Raw genomic sequence first — 17513 nt, forward strand, 5'->3', positions numbered from 1 at the left:
CTTTTAATCATTTAGTTTTAAAAGAAAAAAAATTACCTTTTAAAAAAATATATTATATGCAAACACACACATATTCTCAATGAAAATTTTTACCCGCTTTTTAAAAATATAAAGAAGCCATATTTGGATTAAGATCAATTTTACCTTACACTATAGTAATTCATATATTAAATATAATTTAATGTACTTAAATAAATATTAAATAATTTCTAAATCAATATCCAAAATTCTATTGTTTTTTCTTTTTCAAATAATAATTCAAAGGTCTAATACCTAAAAAAGTCTCGAAATTATTTAAAAAAATTTCGGTAAGTTTTTATAATTTTATTATGTTCGTTCACGCTCTTGTATTTTTTTTTAATCCAAATAAACCTTATACTTTTATTGTGAGTAAAATGAGATTTTATAATTAATGATTAACTTAGTTAAAATATTTTTTATTATTTTATATCGTGTGACTTTAACGTGGCATGTTAACATATCAAAATTGATGATAATGTGATATACTGATATATCACAATTTATAATAACTTAGATATTTATCAAAATTGATCTAAAATAAAAATATAAAAGACTTTATTTAAATTTTTTAAAATAATTTAGATATTAATTTGAGTATGATGTCTGATTCAAGGGTAAACAAGTCACTTGAGAAAAGGATATTTCCGTCAATCTAGACGCCTCGAAAATTTAAAAAAAAAAAAGAAAAACCCACAGAAACAAAATCCAACGGCATCCAACGGCCCAAAAACGGAAAAGGAGGGAAACAATATCAACCGTCCGATCTCACAGCCTTGACCTTCAATTCTCCGTTATAAAAATCCTCATTTCTTACTCCCACTGGCACTCCCTCCCTCTCTTATCTATCATCCTCCGACATCCATCCCCACTAGCACTCGCCTACTGTAAGCCCCAATCCCCAGATCTAATTTTTTACTCATTTATTTTATGCTTTTTTACTTATCATTTCTTGATTTTCGCAGGAATTAAAAAAAAATTTCAAAAACAAAAATGAGGGAAATCCTTCACGTACAAGGTGGGCAGTGCGGGAACCAGATCGGATCCAAGTTCTGGGAAGTGGTCTGCGACGAGCACGGCATCGACCCCACAGGACGTTACATCGGAAACTCCGATCTGCAATTGGAGCGTGTAAATGTTTACTACAATGAGGCTTCGTGTGGAAGGTTTGTCCCACGCGCCGTGCTCATGGATCTCGAGCCGGGAACTATGGATAGTGTGAGGACTGGACCTTACGGACAGATCTTTAGGCCCGATAACTTCGTGTTTGGACAATCTGGAGCTGGGAATAATTGGGCTAAGGGGCATTACACTGAAGGAGCTGAGCTTATTGATGCTGTTCTTGATGTTGTTAGAAAGGAGGCTGAGAATTGTGACTGTCTCCAAGGTATAATTTTTTTTAGTTCTTCTTTTAATACAAGTTTAACTGTTTTTTTCTTTAATATTGATGCTTTAAACGACATTTTAATGTCTGTAAAAGCATTTGGCTCATTAGTTAATGTAGAAAGAGGAGTTTGAATCCCTTCCCCAATTCCAAAAAAAAAAAAAATTCTATACACCAGCAGTCGAATACTCTAATTTATAAAATTTTGGCTATTTGTCTCTTTAATGTTTGCCACGTGTCCATTTGATTATAGAAAAGGAAGTAAAAATTGAATTAGAGTTATGTTAACATATTCAAAGTTCTTTATGCGGTAAAACAAACATCTTGGGCAATGGATAAAATAATAATGCTAATGAAATTTGCTTTGGAGATGTTGGTGTTGATGTTGGGGGTATCTTGTTTCTTTAATTTTGGTTTTTGGTTTTTATTTACATGTTTATTTGTTTGTGTGAATAGGTTTTCAAGTTTGCCACTCTCTGGGTGGAGGAACTGGTTCCGGGATGGGTACCCTGTTGATCTCAAAGATCAGAGAAGAATACCCTGATAGAATGATGCTCACTTTCTCTGTCTTCCCATCACCAAAGGTTTCAGATACAGTGGTTGAGCCATACAATGCCACCCTTTCTGTTCATCAGCTTGTTGAGAATGCTGATGAGTGCATGGTGTTGGACAATGAGGCTTTGTATGATATCTGTTTCAGGACCCTGAAGTTAACTACGCCTAGCTGTAAGTTTCAATTGTTTGACTTGATATTGTATGATTGCCTACAATTTCTTTTTATGTACAAAAATTGATTGTGTGTGTTGGTTTGGTATCTTGTATTACTTCCATTAAATTTCTGCGCAAAACTTGAGCAGTAACTGATTTGCAGAATAACTCTGTGGAATTGGTTTCAGTTGAGTTTTTTTTTTTTTTGAAAGTCTGGTTTCCGTTGAGTTATCTAATAATGTTTGCCTAAAGTTTTCTATTGCTGGTTTATTGTCTGGATTTCATTCTAAAGGATTATGTAAATGTACATCTTAGAAATAGGTGTTAATATCAGATAATATTGAACGAAGCAGGAGAATTGTTGTGATCTATAGTCAAGTATATTAGTGTATGTTTCCCAGATTTGGTTATAGTGTGAGTCTTTTGTTCCTAAATAATGCCATGGGATAGTATTGGCTGGCTAGGCGTGTTCTTTTGATATAATTGGGTAAATAATTTAAATTTATTCCTTTTTTCTAAAAAAAAATTGAATTCCCTCTTCTTACTGTATAAGTGAGAATTGATTGAGATTTATGTGGTTGATATTGTGGGAAGTGCTATACTCTTCTCCTGAATGCTACATTGCTATAAGGCTAATGCTGAAGTAACTTTCTTTTGTTGATTGTAACAGTTGGTGATCTGAACCATCTGATCTCTGCAACCATGAGTGGTGTCACATGCTGCCTTAGATTCCCTGGCCAGCTCAACTCTGACCTCCGAAAACTTGCAGTGAACCTCATTCCTTTCCCTCGTCTGCACTTCTTTATGGTTGGGTTTGCTCCTCTCACCTCGAGGGGATCTCAGCAGTATCGTGCTCTAACTGTCCCAGAACTCACCCAGCAAATGTGGGATGCTAAGAATATGATGTGTGCTGCAGACCCACGACATGGTCGCTACCTCACAGCCTCAGCCATGTTCAGGGGGAAGATGAGCACCAAAGAGGTTGATGAGCAAATGATTAATGTTCAAAACAAGAACTCTTCATACTTTGTTGAGTGGATTCCAAACAATGTGAAGTCTAGTGTGTGTGATATTCCTCCTGAGGGCCTGTCTATGGCATCAACTTTCATTGGTAACTCAACCTCCATTCAGGAGATGTTCAGGCGAGTGAGTGAGCAATTCACTGCCATGTTTAGGAGGAAGGCTTTCTTGCACTGGTACACTGGGGAAGGAATGGATGAAATGGAGTTCACTGAGGCTGAGAGCAACATGAATGACCTTGTATCTGAATATCAGCAGTACCAGGATGCTACAGCTGATGAGGAACTTGAATATGAGGAGGAGGAGGAGGAGGAGGAGGAAGGTGTTCATGAGATGTGAGAGATGTAAAGGCTGTGTGCTACTTTATATTGTGGACTGTGGTAATGCCTCGATATACTGCTTGAGAGTTAAAAAGTGCAATTTTCTGTTAGATTGAGTGGTAACATATGTGAAAAGCTGTTTTTATTACTCTTTTTATCTGTTTGAATTCTAGCCTTGCTGTTCAATTCGTTTGCTATAATGAAAGTTAATAGTATTTGTTATATCTGTTTCTTTTCCTGCTATTGTCTTTTTATATTTGGTACAAGATATAATGAAATTCATCTTCTTCCTATGGAATAGACTTGGAATTTTATTAATGAGCTGAAGATGGGCTATGTTTAGTTAGAATAAATTAATTACCTTTCATTTGAAGAAGAAAAAGGTTTAGTGACAAAGAAATTAATTAAAATAAAAAAATAAAAAGAAGAAAAAAGTGAGGGCATTTTAATATTTACCTTCGAACAAATAGTAATTCGATTAATGAAATCCTAACATCAGTTATTTTTTCAAGGGATAAATAATGTTTCAAAATAATGAGGTAGGTTTATTTTCAATAAGATCCAAGGATGACAACAATTTTTCCCAATTAAATTATATTTAATACAGAATCGAGTTATGATTTAATCTAATTTTTTATTTGATAGTAATTAAAGGTGATTGATTTTAAAATTAATTAAAATTTTCAATCATATTTATAACTAAGTATATTTCCGCATAACTATTTTTTTTAAAAAAAAAAATCATAGTAACCCCATTCATTTAGACATAACAATTTTAAATGACATTTCAAATCATGATTCGTAACTTTAGTGAAAAGATTTATATACGTAAATAATTTTGAAAATTCAAATCATCTAAATAATAAAAGCAGAAAATATATTATTTTTTAATACAAATCAAGGAGGAAAGGTAAGGAAAGGGTGGACCGAAATTCAGAACAAGTCACCTATAGACTGGCAGCTGACTAATGACCATTGAATTCAAGACTTCTAATCCACTTAGAGGTAGTTATGAATCAGACCAAACTCGGTTAATACTTTGAAACCTTAAAAGCTTTATAATTTTAAAATATTAAAAATATTTTTTTATATATTTAAATATATTATTTAGTAATTTAATAATAATTTAAAATCGATCGGCCCGGCCTGAGTTGGATCAGGCCCGTGGACACCTCGACAGTCTAGTAGAGCCTACCATTAAAGTCTGATTGTGGTTACCCCATTGGTGTCCCTATCCCTGTAGTGGCTATTGTCGAAGATGGGTGACTGCGAGCTCCCCGAGTCAGTTTCGCTAGGAAAAGAGAGACCAAGACAACAGACCTCTAATCAAGATATTATTATAAATTTTGGAGAGAACAGCAGCCGACTAAAAGGAGGGGTATTGCCTTAGGCAATGGTTAATAGGACGAGGAATTTATAAATACTGTATACATATAGCTCTAAAAACCTTGTCTCTTTAGCCATAAAAGGATAGAACAACCTAACGCAACCGTCCTACCATTGGAGGACTTCCATATCTTCATTTACCAATTTTATAACCTTTGTGGAAATCTCCCTCGGAGGCAGATTCCCACAGTTGTACAACCTTTCCTTGTCAACCTGCTTAGCAAAGTCAATGATTTGGGAGGATATATATATACATCTAAAGTATGCAGAATAAAAATATTGCAGAAAAATGTTAAAGGTGATCAACAAAACGGCTCCCAGCATCCTTATGAAACATAAAGAACATAATCCGAAATAGGGAATAACACTAGCAGTAACCACACAGACACTGAGAGAGAATTCGGCTTTGGTTTCCAAAATGAGGAATAAACTAACTATCCAAGGAGTCCCTGGAGTTAAGAATAGAGTTGGGGGCTAGAATCTCTTGCCATTCCCTTATAAAAGAGCTGCCATGCCTTGATTTGATCAAGACAACATACAGCTCACAAGCAACTGAAAACTTGCTAAGCTCTCAAGCCTCAAAAATGGTGACTATCTCCATATTGTTTTTATTTCCTTCTACTTCCATTTACTTCTCCCACATCCCCCTCTGTATTGTTAATGTACTGACTGTTGTTTTTCGATTTCAGGATGCTAAGAAAGGTGGATTCCGTGCTTGCTCTTTTGTTTTTGGTAAGAACTATGCTCTTAAAAAGCTTGCAAATTAGGATTTGCTTAGGTAACTTGATCACAATGAAGTAATTAAATAAACTCATTCATGTTTCTCTTCTGATATGTAGCATTGGGGGCCCTTGAGAATATTGGATTTGTTGCTAACATGGTTAGCATGGTTCTGTATTTCCACTTTATGATGAAACTTGATCTTCCCACTTCTTCAAATACTCTTACAAACTTCTTGGGCTCAGTGTGCTTGCTCACACTGCTAGGAGGCTTCATTTCAGACACTTACTTGAACCGACTGTATACAATTTTGATATTTGGATCACTGGAAGTAATAGTAAGTTTAACTATATCAAAGTGTGCCTCGCTTTATACAAGTTCAACTACTTCCTAATCCTTTGCTTATTAATTTCCTCAATATTTTCTTAATCCTGCTTTTATTCGCAGGGACTGTCAATGGTTACCATTCAAGCTTATTCAAAAGACCTGCGGCCCGATCTTCTTTGCCAGAAGGATTGTGTCAAAGGCGGCTTAGCATTGATGTTCTATGGCTCGCTTTCTCTATTAGCCTTGGGTACAGGTGGAGTCAAAGGAGCTCTTCCGGCACTTGGTGCCGATCAATTTGATTCCAAGGATCCAAAAGGAGCAAAGCAGATTGGAAGCTATTTTAATTGGTACTTATTAAGCACCACTTTTGGAGCAGTAATTGGTGTCTCATTCGTAGTGTGGGTCAGCATGAACGAGGCTTGGTACTGGGGTTTCTTCATGGGCACTATGACTGCTATTATTGGATTCATTGCAGTTGCTCTTGGGAAGCCATTTTACCGCTTTCCCCCTCTTGGGAACAGTCCTCTACTGAGAATAGTGCAGGTTTATTTTCTCACCTTCTGTGTCCCTCGTGCTCATATAGTACCGTATAATATTTGACTCCTGATAAGAGTGAATTGTGGATTGTTCAGGTTATCGTGGTTGCAATGAAAAACCGAAGATTGTCATTACCAGAAAATTCTGATGAACTTTTCGAGATCAATGATAAAGATATAAATCAATACGATGAAAAACTCTCTCATACCAATCAGTTCAGGTGAATATATACCATGAACTTGTTATTTTCACTTCAGAGAGTGATCAAATAAACAATCAAATACTCTTCTTGACAGTAATTAATACTTTTAGTAGTTCATTGATGAGGTTACTAAAACGCAAAGTCACTTGCCAAATCAGACCTGATTTAGTAGATTGACATTTTAGATCTTTACCAACAACATCTATGCAAATTAATTCCTACGACTGAAACAGGTCACTAGACAAGGCTGCTATTCTTCCTCAAGAGACTACTCCAGAGCCCTGGAAAGTTTGCACGGTGACACAAGTTGAGGAAGTCAAGGTTTTGACAAGGATGTTGCCCATCTTAGCCAGTACCATTATAATGAACACATGCATGGCCCAATTGCAGACATTCTCAGTGCACCAAGGGTTCTTCATGGATCCATATATTTTTGGCAAAAAATTCCCTTCAGCATCTGTACCAGTAATTCCTCTAGTTTTTATGATATTCTTAATACCCATGTATGAGTTTCTTCTTGTCCCTTTCGCTCGAAAAATCACTGGACATCCATCAGGCATCACACAACTACAGCGGGTTGGAGTTGGTCTTGTCCTTTCTATCATATCAATGGGTGTTGCCGGCCTAGTTGAAGTTAAGAGGAGGGATCAGGCCATAAAAGATCCGTACAAGCCTATTAGTCTATTCTGGCTTTCCTTCCAATATGGAATATTTGGACTAGCAGACATGTTCACAATTGTTGGACTAATGGAGTTCTTCTACAAGGAAGCTCCCTCAGGGATGAAATCGCTTGCTACTTCCTTCGCGTGGTTATCTCTATCATTTGGCTACTTCTTGAGTACTGCATTTGTCAACATTATAAACACTGTCACTGAGAAGATCACTCCAAGCAAGACAGGGTGGATACATGGTGATAACTTAAATGCCAATAATCTGAATCTCTTCTATTGGTTCCTAGCTGTCCTTAGCACCCTCAACTTTATTATCTATCTGTTTTGTGCTTCATGGTATAAGTACAAGGAAGACACAGCAGAATCCGAGACTGGAACAAAGAGCAGATATGATGATCAAGCTACTCAGAACTAAGAAGCAGCTTTGAATTTGTATGATGATGAAGGCACTGATTAGAGATATAATTTGTGGCAGTGTCACCACAGAGCCAATAAGTTTATCACATAATCAGTTTTGTGATCCTTTTTTTGTCCTCCTATATTTGATTTGTATCGCTTAAGGTTTTATAAATGCTGTTGCAGTTCTGTGCAAAAGTAGTGCCAACTTTCTTGTACACCATAAATAAAAATTTCTGCACCATTCTTAGATCAATGACTCAAAAGATTCAGTGAAGTGCCACGTTGATGATGCCCTCACTTGCAAGCTGCATGAACATTCTATTAGTACAAACTACAAAGACTTCACATGCCCTGGCTTCCAGCTGGTGCACATACAGGAGATATCATACTTATAAATTCAATCTGTCAGGCAATCTAAGAAGCAAGACGGATGGCTCTAGAGTCGTCCAAGGAAAACAAAATCCTTGGACATGGCTGAGCAAGCATTGCCTACGAAAGTGATTGGTGCAACATTGTTGTCTTTTGTTGCCAATGATTCCAAAAAGTGTATAATTCCATTAAGGGTAAGTCATTCTTTACTAGGATGATTAAGGTGGTGCAGTGAAGATTCAAACTTAAAAGTCTCATTATTGAAGTGCTAAACATGGATTATTGCTGTTGGGGGTTGCTTTTGAAAACTTATTCTGATAATTAGCTATGTAAGAAGTGAAAATATCAATTCTGGTACATGATTAGAAAGAGAAGAGGTGATGATGATATGCTGCAATGATTTGTGAAGGGTTTTGCTAACCAGGTCCTTGCTAAATTTGATGGTTTGAAGGTTGTAGCTGTGACTTAACATTATTGTACTTGTGCTTGAAAATTTTAATTAATTTGAGTTTCTTGGTTTTACTTTTGTGACATTGCTAGCTATTTTAATTAATTTTTTAACCATGAAAAATACTTGATAATTTTCATTTAAAACAGAAATTTATAGAAATAATAGTAAGATTCATGAAAATTATCTTTAGTTTTCATATATGTAATTTATCAAATGAATTTTAAATTTTATTTTCCATTCGAACTTTTGTTCAATTTTTTTATACATGTGATTTTAAACTACATAATGAAAAGTAATTGTTTTTTATCCCATAATTTTTTATCTCATTTGAACACAAAATCTTTAAAGTAGACTATTAAGTCCACAAGAATTTTCATAAGAAAGTTAACAGAAAATTTCATCTAAATTTTTTTTATGCTTATGTTTGGTAAGAGAGAAAGAGAGAGAAAGGAAAGAGAGAAGAAAAGTATTTTTGTCTTTCCCTTCTTTCCTTGGCTACGAGGGAAATAAGAAAAATATTTTTTATTTAAGATTTACATAATATTTGAAAAAGTTTTGAATAATTTAAAAAATTTAAATAAATCTTTATTGTTTTATTATGTTCAATTAAGTTTTTATATTTTTATTTTGAATCAAATAAACTTTTATAACTAAAATTGCATTAATTAAAATTTTACTTTTCATTTTATATTCTTTTGGTGTTGATATTGATGTGATATTAATATAAACAATACAAATATTACATAATCATACCATTATATCAGGTTATCATATATTATTATGACTTGTTAAAATATCATGTTAACATTACATTACATAAATAATAAGTGATATTTAAAATAACAATAATTAATTAATTTTTAATAATAAATATTTATTTGATTTAAAATAAAAAATAAAACATTTAATCAAAAATAATAAAAAATAAAAATTTGTTTAAATTTTTTAAATAACTTAAATTTTTTTTAAAATATTATGTCTTCAAATTTTACCTCAAATCTCTTTTTTTTTTTTTTCTCTATTTTGTCACAGCAAAATGAATCAATAAACATTCAATCAAATAATAATTTATAAAAAAAAAGACAAAATTAAATGATTGAACGCTGAAATTTACTTACATCCACAATAAAAAAAAAAACATTTCCATTAACTAAACACACATGGATATTCCTTCTTTCCTACAAAGAGATTGTTAGTCTTTGTAGGGTACCGTAGCAATGGAGTGAATACAAACAGAAGAGGAATGAAGAAGAAAAGCGACGTGGTGTCTAATTGACATAAGGCACGTGTAGCAGTAGGTGGTAGGGCACATGCACAGCTTGGAATGCCACCGACACTCTTTCTAGTATCATCATCTCACATGTCCACCTCTTTCTATTCTATTTTTTGTATTAACAAATATGGGAGAGAAGAAAATTAATGATGCTATACCCCAATCCAATAAGTATAAGTAACCTTCAATTCCTCGCGGACTTAGCCTGATGACAACCTAATATCAACTGCTTCGGTTTCCCATCACTGATATTTGATAAGTCCAATATTTTATCTTACGATTCAAATTTAAATATTTTACACAAAAATTTATCCCTTCAACATTTTATTAATAAACCCAGTAAAAGGCAAGTCTAAGCAGAGATTAAAGAGAGAGCTCATATTTTTCATGCATAAAATTTATTAGTGGTCAATTTAGTTGTTACTGTACATATATATATATATATATATATATATACACACACTTTTTAATAGTATCCCAATTATTTGCCCCATATTAATTATTGTAAGAATTAAGATACTATATGATACGTATGTGAAAATTTAAAATGAATTGATCTGTTTTATTAACAAATTTACTATCAATGTGAAGGCTTAGCTAGGGGGCATTCAATTCCAACAAACTTGTACAGAAAAATTATAAAATAATTAAGATATATAGTAAACATAGAGAAATTAGTTATGTTCAATATATAGTTGTTGGTGGTTTGATTCTTTCTTTGCCAGTGGGGTGACAGCCCCTTCAGCCACCTAACTTAGTCTACTTACCAAATCCAATCAACTGGTTGTTATTTCTGTCCTTTATAAGAAAAACAATATATCCACGCAATTTCCGGATGACTTCATGAATTACTACACAAAGACAAATAAATATCTTTGAGGCTTCTTCTTCCTTTTAATTTAACCTCAAAAGATAAAAATATTGTTAAAAAAAACATATAAATGCTAGCCTTTGATTGATTAAAGACTAGTGAATTAAATTTGAATGGTTATATATAGGTAAAATCATAAATATATTACTTTCAGTCGTTTAACAAATGAAATCAATGTGCGGTTGCAAATAGATAAAAATCTGCTATAAAAGCTGGAAATTTAGGGTGTAAAATTTGTCATGTCATTGTCCACGTGACAAAAGATATTATAAGTTTTCATGGCAGATGATACCTGCCCCTATCATTGTTCACTTGTTCATACATTTGCATTTATAGAAGTCTGTATCCCATTTTGAAGGAGGAAGCCTTGAAAGAGACCTTCATAGAGGCATTTACAATGGCTTCTTTAGTTCTTTTTTTTTTTTTTGGAGGGGGGGTGTATTTAAATTCTATTGTTTATAAGATAATAGAATTACTAGTTCAAGCATTCACTGCAAAATATAAGCCACTCAAAACACTAGGGCTTGAACCATAACTATTGGATCAACCATGAAATTTGAGTAACTAAGTAGTTGACTTGAACCTTAGCATTATTGCATTATTGCATCTATGGCTGTGTTGAAATGAGAGGTGACCTTCCAGCATTTACCATATTCTACTAGCAAGTTGAATTGCAACTGTGAGTCATTGCCCTTTGAATAGTAGTTCATTTTGGAGCATTTAACCATTTTTGTTTTTCTTGCATAACACAGTTAAAATTCATTATCCAAAAAGAATTGATCAGAATGGAACGGATGTGTGAGCAAGCTTTATTTTCCTCAAAACTGCTATTAGAAACAATAAAATTGCAAACAATCTAGTAATCAAGTCTTTCAAGTCTTGTGATGATGAGTAAATTATTCTGGTTTTGGGTAGTTAATAACTTTTGAGTTGGGAGATTATTCCTTTCTTATCATCCACTCAGCTGTTAAAGGAAAAAAAATTATGAATCTGACAATGTAATGGCTCTGGGACCATCACAAAAAAGATAGACCATTCTAGTAATTCCATGCAAAGGCAAGGCTACATATACAAATCACTAGGTGGCAATTCCATTGCTTTTGGTTCTCTCAGTAGAAGAGGTGAAGTCCCGGGGTTAAGACTATAGGCCACCAAACAGCACAGAAACCAAGAATGATAAAACAGAGAGGTTACACTAGTACTTCAGTTCTGCAATTCTTCACAATTTCTTGTCTTCTGCTTCTCTCTTTTTCAGGATCTGTTACAGCTTACAAGAACTATACAGTTGGTGACTCCCTGGGCTGGTATGACACCCTTGAAAAGCCTACTGTAAACTACCAGAAATGGGCAGCTGCCAAAAACTTCAGCTTGGGAGATTTCCTCAGTAAGATATCTTTATACTTGCATCTCTCTTAAATTGTTACTCTTTTGATGTTGTCGTTCCTGAATTATGAGCAATATATATTTACTTTTGCTTTCCTTCTAGTTTCCTATCTGTAGTCATGACAAAAATCTGTGGATTTTTAGTAAATTTCCATAAACAGAAGAAACCATGTGAACCCATATAAGGAAATGTTTCCATAAGTTAAGTTGGAGATCTTCAGTTCACAAATACTCAAGTTACTGATCTGTTGTGAAGTATTATAACAATATGAACTCCCAAGAAAATCTGTTTTTTTTTTTTTTAATTTAGCTGCAACTTTCTGAATTCCTTTTGCAGAAACTCTTAACTGAGGAAAAGAAATGAACTAATCCAAATTGCCTTCTTGAATTTTTTTTTTCCCCTAAGCTTCTCCTTGAATTTGCTCCACTCATACCTCGTCTCAACTATTGATTTCCTTTCCTTTCTTCTTCTTTTCTTTTTGGGGTTTTTATTACTCCTGAATCCTAATAGGCACTGCTAATGGAGAAAACTAAAAGGCTGATAGTGCAACCTAATTCACTCTTGACTCTTCCATTAGTTTAGAGAAAAGAAAAGTACTCTATTAATCAAATACCTTTAAGTTATGCTTTCCCACTTAAGCATAGATGTGATTGAAAAAACTTATTCCAAAAAGAGAAGCATTTATTACGGAGAATGCATAGATTTTGTCCACACACCTGGCCTTGCATGCATCTCAACCGTTACCTTTTTTGAGTTTCTCTCGATAGATGTTTTCCTCCCAATCCCCCATGAATTTATTGACTTCAATAATTACAAGTTTATGTAGTGAAAAAAAGATGGATTGTGTTGCAAGAAGTTTCCCATGTGCAATACCATTATAAGAATTTCGCTGACTGACATGCTTAAAGTTGAGGGCATTAGCTTCTTGGATTCGGAGAATAGCATGCATGAGCATTGAACCCTCTTTGTCCAAGCTGGCAGAAGATGATTGTTTTGCCGGTGATGGAATAATAAAAAGTACACATAAAAAAATGAAAGGTTTGCACTTTGAAGAATATTCTGACAATTCTCTGTTGTGTTCACTATTACTCTGTTACAGAATATATTGGCCAGATAGAAGCTATTTCTTTATGTTATTTCTCCACAAATTGGGTACATCTAACTAATTAGGGTATTGTTTTGTGAGTATTCAATATGGACCATTTGGTTCTTTGGTCACACTAATTCACAGGTTTGATTACTATTTGTTTTTATTTTAAACATAAAATTTGGAAATAGAGAAATTGTTTCTTTCTGACAGTACTCTGTGTTCATTTTGTTTATGCAGTCTTTAATACAGATAATAACCATTCAGTAGTGCAAACATACAATTTCACCATATACAAGCTCTGTGATGACAATGATGCTTTGCAAAACGATACCATCGAATGGTCGGCGGCCAATCCATCGGCCACGGTGCCTTATCCAGTCTCAGTGCCAGTTCCCTTGGTGAAGGAAGGGATGAATTATTTCTTCTCCAGTGATTATGATGGTGAGCAGTGCCAGAATGGTCAGCAATTCAAAATAAATGTGACTCACGGCCAAGGGTTACCCAAGAGCCTAGAAGAACCAGATGACGCCCCAGCTCCAAACAGTCCTGATTTTGGGAGTGATGATTCTGCCCCGGATACTATTGTACCTGCAAACTTCAATCATCCCATTGAAGAGGAAAGTGATAAGGATGAGGATTCGGGATCATTTTCTTTACTTTTCAACTCTTTGGATCGAAAATTGAACGGGTTTTTAATATTATTAGGAATTTTTTTCATATTTTGAATATTTATACTTTACTTTGTTTTTTATTATAATATTCTTTTTTCCCTTTATAGAATAAAATCGACATCCTTATAATTTTATTTGTGAATTTTGAATGCAAGAGTGTATCAGTGTTTAGGGAATGCATTTGGTATTGTATAGTCATAGTAATGATAATAATCATAAAATATAAGTATTTGAGTATTTGATCCCATAATTGATATCAATTTTTTAATAAAATATTAATAGTGGAACACAATGATATTCGGCCCTCATTCATTAATTAATTGTTATTATGTAAGAATGGGCAAGAACTTGTAGTTAGATTGCATATTATATATAAAAAATATATATCATAAAGTGAAAAACTTTTGGCAAAAGGAAAAATCAAATTATGAATTATAAGAAACGAGATTGGTCTATATCTAACCAAACTCAATGATCTTAAATTGGTGCATCATTAATTGGTGTTATAAATTAAACCTTAGCATAGCTGTCTCGTTGTTCGTATTTAAAGTATTTATCATATTTTAATTTTATTTATTTTTTATTTTTTTTGTCATTAATATAAGTATCCTTTAATCACTTTTTGATTTACATAATATATCTATATTTGATTAGTTTAGCTCTCTCTTGTCATTAGAATGGGTACGCCCTAATCACTTTTTGGGTGAGATAAATTGTTTTAATGAGATTGTTGTTACATTTTCTTGATTAAAAAATTGGAACTATTTTTTTTGGGAAAAAGAATTAAGTAAAAAAAATATAAATTAATTTATAAATAGAGTTTTCAAAATTAACATAAACAATGACAAAAGAATAACCCTGCAATGCAGGGGCTTAAAAATTAGTTATTTATAATAATCAATACTTCGTACTTGTATAAGTTACTTTAATTAAAATTAATACTACATTTTGGTGTATTTATTTGTTGATTTAAGAAGAGACTGTTATTCGAATCTTATTCTGTCCCGCCCCTCCCCCACTACTGTAAGGCTAATGGAGTAAAAAGGGTCGAGAGGATTATTGAAAATAGTATAATTAGAGCCCATTTGAAACAAAATTAAGAGAAACAAAACAAAACAAAACAAAAAGAATAAAATTTATACTCTTTTACCGACAACTTTACATCTATGCTAAATAGTTTAAAAGAAAAATAAAAAATAAAAATGTATATATAGAGGCCTTTTTTCGTATCCCTAATTACAATAATTGAACTTTGTTAAGGACTTAATCTAAGCACAAGAAATATATATTGCTCGTGTTTATTCAAAAGAAGACTCTTTTCTTAGTGAAACTTCATCTTCCCCTGTGGCATGTTTGGTTGGGGTATTCCTACTTCCCCTGGTTCTAAACTTACGTTTGGTTCATTTGATTCTCCAAGAATGATTTTTCTTTAAAAATATGGAATAGTTAATATTGAATCTCCTTGACATTAACTATTCTATACGAGTAGGAATGGGTTAAAAAAATTTTTAAACAAAAATACTTTTAGCTTTTTTGTGAAAATTACTATCTTATATATAATAAAATCTAACATTCAATCTGATGCTCCAACTCCAAATCCATAACGAGAAACGTCTATATGAAGCTCTATTGGTCGAATTTTGTGCTTTAATGACCAGATTTGATGCGAGAAGTGCAAATTTGACTCTCCAATGATTGATGCACTGTAAACAGTGGCACACTTAGGACTTTATATGAAGAATGACTAAAAGGTTATCATACCAAGTTATAAATTGAGTCAATATCTTGATTTTGAAGAAAAATTAATCACTTTTCTTTTTTGAAAAGCATTTCTGAAAATATGATTTTCCCTCTTACCAATTCAATTTCCATTTTAGTTTTTATACAAGAATTCGAAAAACTAAAACAACCGAGCTTAGATCTAGCCTCAGTATGAGTATTGAAAAATAAGATCTAAAGCAAAGAGCATAGACACCAAGCATAGGTGCTTGTGCACTTACAACGGTAATAATAACACAAAATTAAAGTAGCGGTTAAGCTGGATGAGAAACAAAGATCAAAATAATACTTGGACAAAGAGTTTTGAACATTAAAAATAAAACAACACAACTATATGCCGTATAACATGAAACAACTAACTAGACTTATTTAAACAACCCTTTATCATCTGTTTAAGACTATCCATACTGACAATGATGAAATGACACCGTTTTGCCTCAACCTTTAAGCCTTCATTTTTCAAATGGTTGTTGACTCCCGCCAAACACACTTTCTTCCATAGTAGCTTTTATTCAAATTTCAATCACTTTTGAAATAAATTTAAATAATAACATAAAACTGAGGGACTCCACCACCTTCAGTTCACCCCTGACCACAAAAAACGCAAAATTGGTGCTCTAACGACCAAATTTTGTGAGTCGAATACCCACCAAGTCCTTATATCTATGTACTTTGTTAAATTTAGTCCCTATACTCAAAATAAAAGCAATTTAATCTCTTGATTTTGAGAATTATTTCAATTTAATCTCTTCTTTTAACGGCATCCAATATAGTCGTTAAAAGGATGACATCAATGCTGACGTGACACATGTGATGATGTGGCACTTGCATGATGACGTGGCATGCCATGTGGCATGGACATGATGACGTGGTAGTACCATGTGACACTAATATGATGACGTGATATTGACATGCTAACATGTTAGTAAGGGTGAGTGTCGGTTAGTTTCGGTTTCGAGAGAAACGAAAACTGCTGAAGTAGATTTTTCCTTATGATCGATCGATCATAAGGAACAATTGGTCAATCGAAACCGACCTCGGTTTTGGTCAATTTCGATCGGTTAGAGGGTGCATTGGGCATGGCTTGGGCTTGCACTTAAATGGCCCAAAAATGTTAAAATCATGAAAAAATTTGTATTGGGTTTGGGCTTAAATTTGTGTCAAATTCATTTTTATAATTGAAATCAAATCCATATTATTTAAATAAGTAATCAAATCCATATGATTTATTTTTAATTATATAATTAAACATTATATACTTTTTTTTAGTAAAAATCAATAAACACTATATTATTTATTTATAAGAATGCCAAATCAATAACTTTTTTTTTTAAAGAAGCAATAAATACCATATTTTAAATTGATTGATGTGCCCTTTATACGACTCATGTCTTTTTTCCATTATGAGAGGTTGAACATGTGATTTTTGGGTCATATTAATTAGCAAAAAAATTGACTCTTATACAGATTTTAATTTTTGGACACATAAAGCTTAACTTAATGAAGACGTAGCATGAGTTTATTTGTCAAAACTTAAACATTTCTATGATTTATTGATTAAGTTTTTTAGGAACTTGCAATAAAACAAATTTTCTTGGAGAAAAAAAAAATATCAATGCAAGCATCAATTTGGCCAATAATAGTATGTTATGAATTAAATTTAGTCAATGATAGTATGTTATGAATTATACAGAGACTTAGACATGAATAAAAGTTTTTATTATTTATGATCTAATTGATAAAATAAAAAATAATAGTTAGTTAAAGAGTTTAAAAAGGAATAATAATAAAAAATCAAAATTAATTTCTAAATCCTAGCTTTATATTTCTTTATATAAAGAAATAAAAAAAATGTATATTCCTTTATCTAAAAATCAGGTTCAATTTTCTATAATATTCATATTGTAAGTATTAATTTAAAAAATATTTAATA

General features: G+C 32.7%; 3 protein-coding genes across 3 annotated transcripts; all 3 read left to right on the plus strand.

Annotated features, from left to right (window-relative positions):
* The first annotated feature begins 841 nt into the window (after positions 1 to 841).
* On the plus strand, positions 842 to 3672 carry LOC18590035 (tubulin beta-3 chain). The gene is made up of 4 exons (XM_007015307.3): positions 842 to 905; positions 984 to 1405; positions 1859 to 2128; positions 2781 to 3672. Exons 2-4 carry the CDS (start codon positions 1012 to 1014, stop codon positions 3467 to 3469), a joined length of 1353 nt encoding a protein of 450 aa, XP_007015369.3. The 5' UTR covers positions 842 to 905; positions 984 to 1011; the 3' UTR covers positions 3470 to 3672.
* Positions 3673 to 4708: 1036 nt separating this feature from the next.
* Positions 4709 to 7840, plus strand: LOC18590036 (protein NRT1/ PTR FAMILY 4.5-like). The gene is made up of 6 exons (XM_088809724.1): positions 4709 to 4828; positions 5526 to 5568; positions 5676 to 5893; positions 6004 to 6426; positions 6516 to 6640; positions 6856 to 7840. Exons 1-6 carry the CDS (start codon positions 4709 to 4711, stop codon positions 7706 to 7708), a joined length of 1782 nt encoding a protein of 593 aa, XP_088665850.1. The 3' UTR covers positions 7709 to 7840.
* Positions 7841 to 11468: 3628 nt separating this feature from the next.
* ENODL18 (early nodulin-like protein 18) lies at positions 11469 to 13943 on the plus strand. The gene is made up of 2 exons (XM_007015310.3): positions 11469 to 12040; positions 13368 to 13943. The coding sequence occupies exons 1-2, from the start codon at positions 11830 to 11832 to the stop codon at positions 13853 to 13855; spliced, it is 699 nt and encodes a 232-aa protein (XP_007015372.3). The 5' UTR covers positions 11469 to 11829; the 3' UTR covers positions 13856 to 13943.
* Positions 13944 to 17513: the final 3570 nt, after the last annotated feature.

The sequence above is a fragment of the Theobroma cacao genome, chromosome 9 (assembly GCF_053813885.1).
Source record: "Theobroma cacao isolate CCN51 chromosome 9, ASM5381388v1, whole genome shotgun sequence".
In the NCBI taxonomy this organism is placed as follows: Eukaryota; Viridiplantae; Streptophyta; class Magnoliopsida; order Malvales; family Malvaceae; genus Theobroma; species Theobroma cacao.

Bases quoted from the DNA above. Each gene is read 5' to 3' on its own strand.
- LOC18590035 (XM_007015307.3), top strand. From the start codon at position 1,012: ATGAGGGAAATCCTTCACGTACAAGGTGGGCAGTGCGGGAACCAGATC. The intron at 1,406-1,858 runs GTATAATTTTTT...TTGTGTGAATAG, and splicing joins GAATTGTGACTGTCTCCAAG to GTTTTCAAGTTTGCCACTCT. The intron at 2,129-2,780 runs GTAAGTTTCAAT...TGATTGTAACAG, and splicing joins GAAGTTAACTACGCCTAGCT to TTGGTGATCTGAACCATCTG.
- LOC18590036 (XM_088809724.1), top strand. From the start codon at position 4,709: ATGGGTGACTGCGAGCTCCCCGAGTCAGTTTCGCTAGGAAAAGAGAGA. The intron at 4,829-5,525 runs GTATTGCCTTAG...TTTCGATTTCAG, and splicing joins GCAGCCGACTAAAAGGAGGG to GATGCTAAGAAAGGTGGATT. The intron at 6,427-6,515 runs GTTTATTTTCTC...TGGATTGTTCAG, and splicing joins CTCTACTGAGAATAGTGCAG to GTTATCGTGGTTGCAATGAA.
- ENODL18 (XM_007015310.3), top strand. From the start codon at position 11,830: ATGATAAAACAGAGAGGTTACACTAGTACTTCAGTTCTGCAATTCTTC. The intron at 12,041-13,367 runs GTAAGATATCTT...TTGTTTATGCAG, and splicing joins CAGCTTGGGAGATTTCCTCA to TCTTTAATACAGATAATAAC.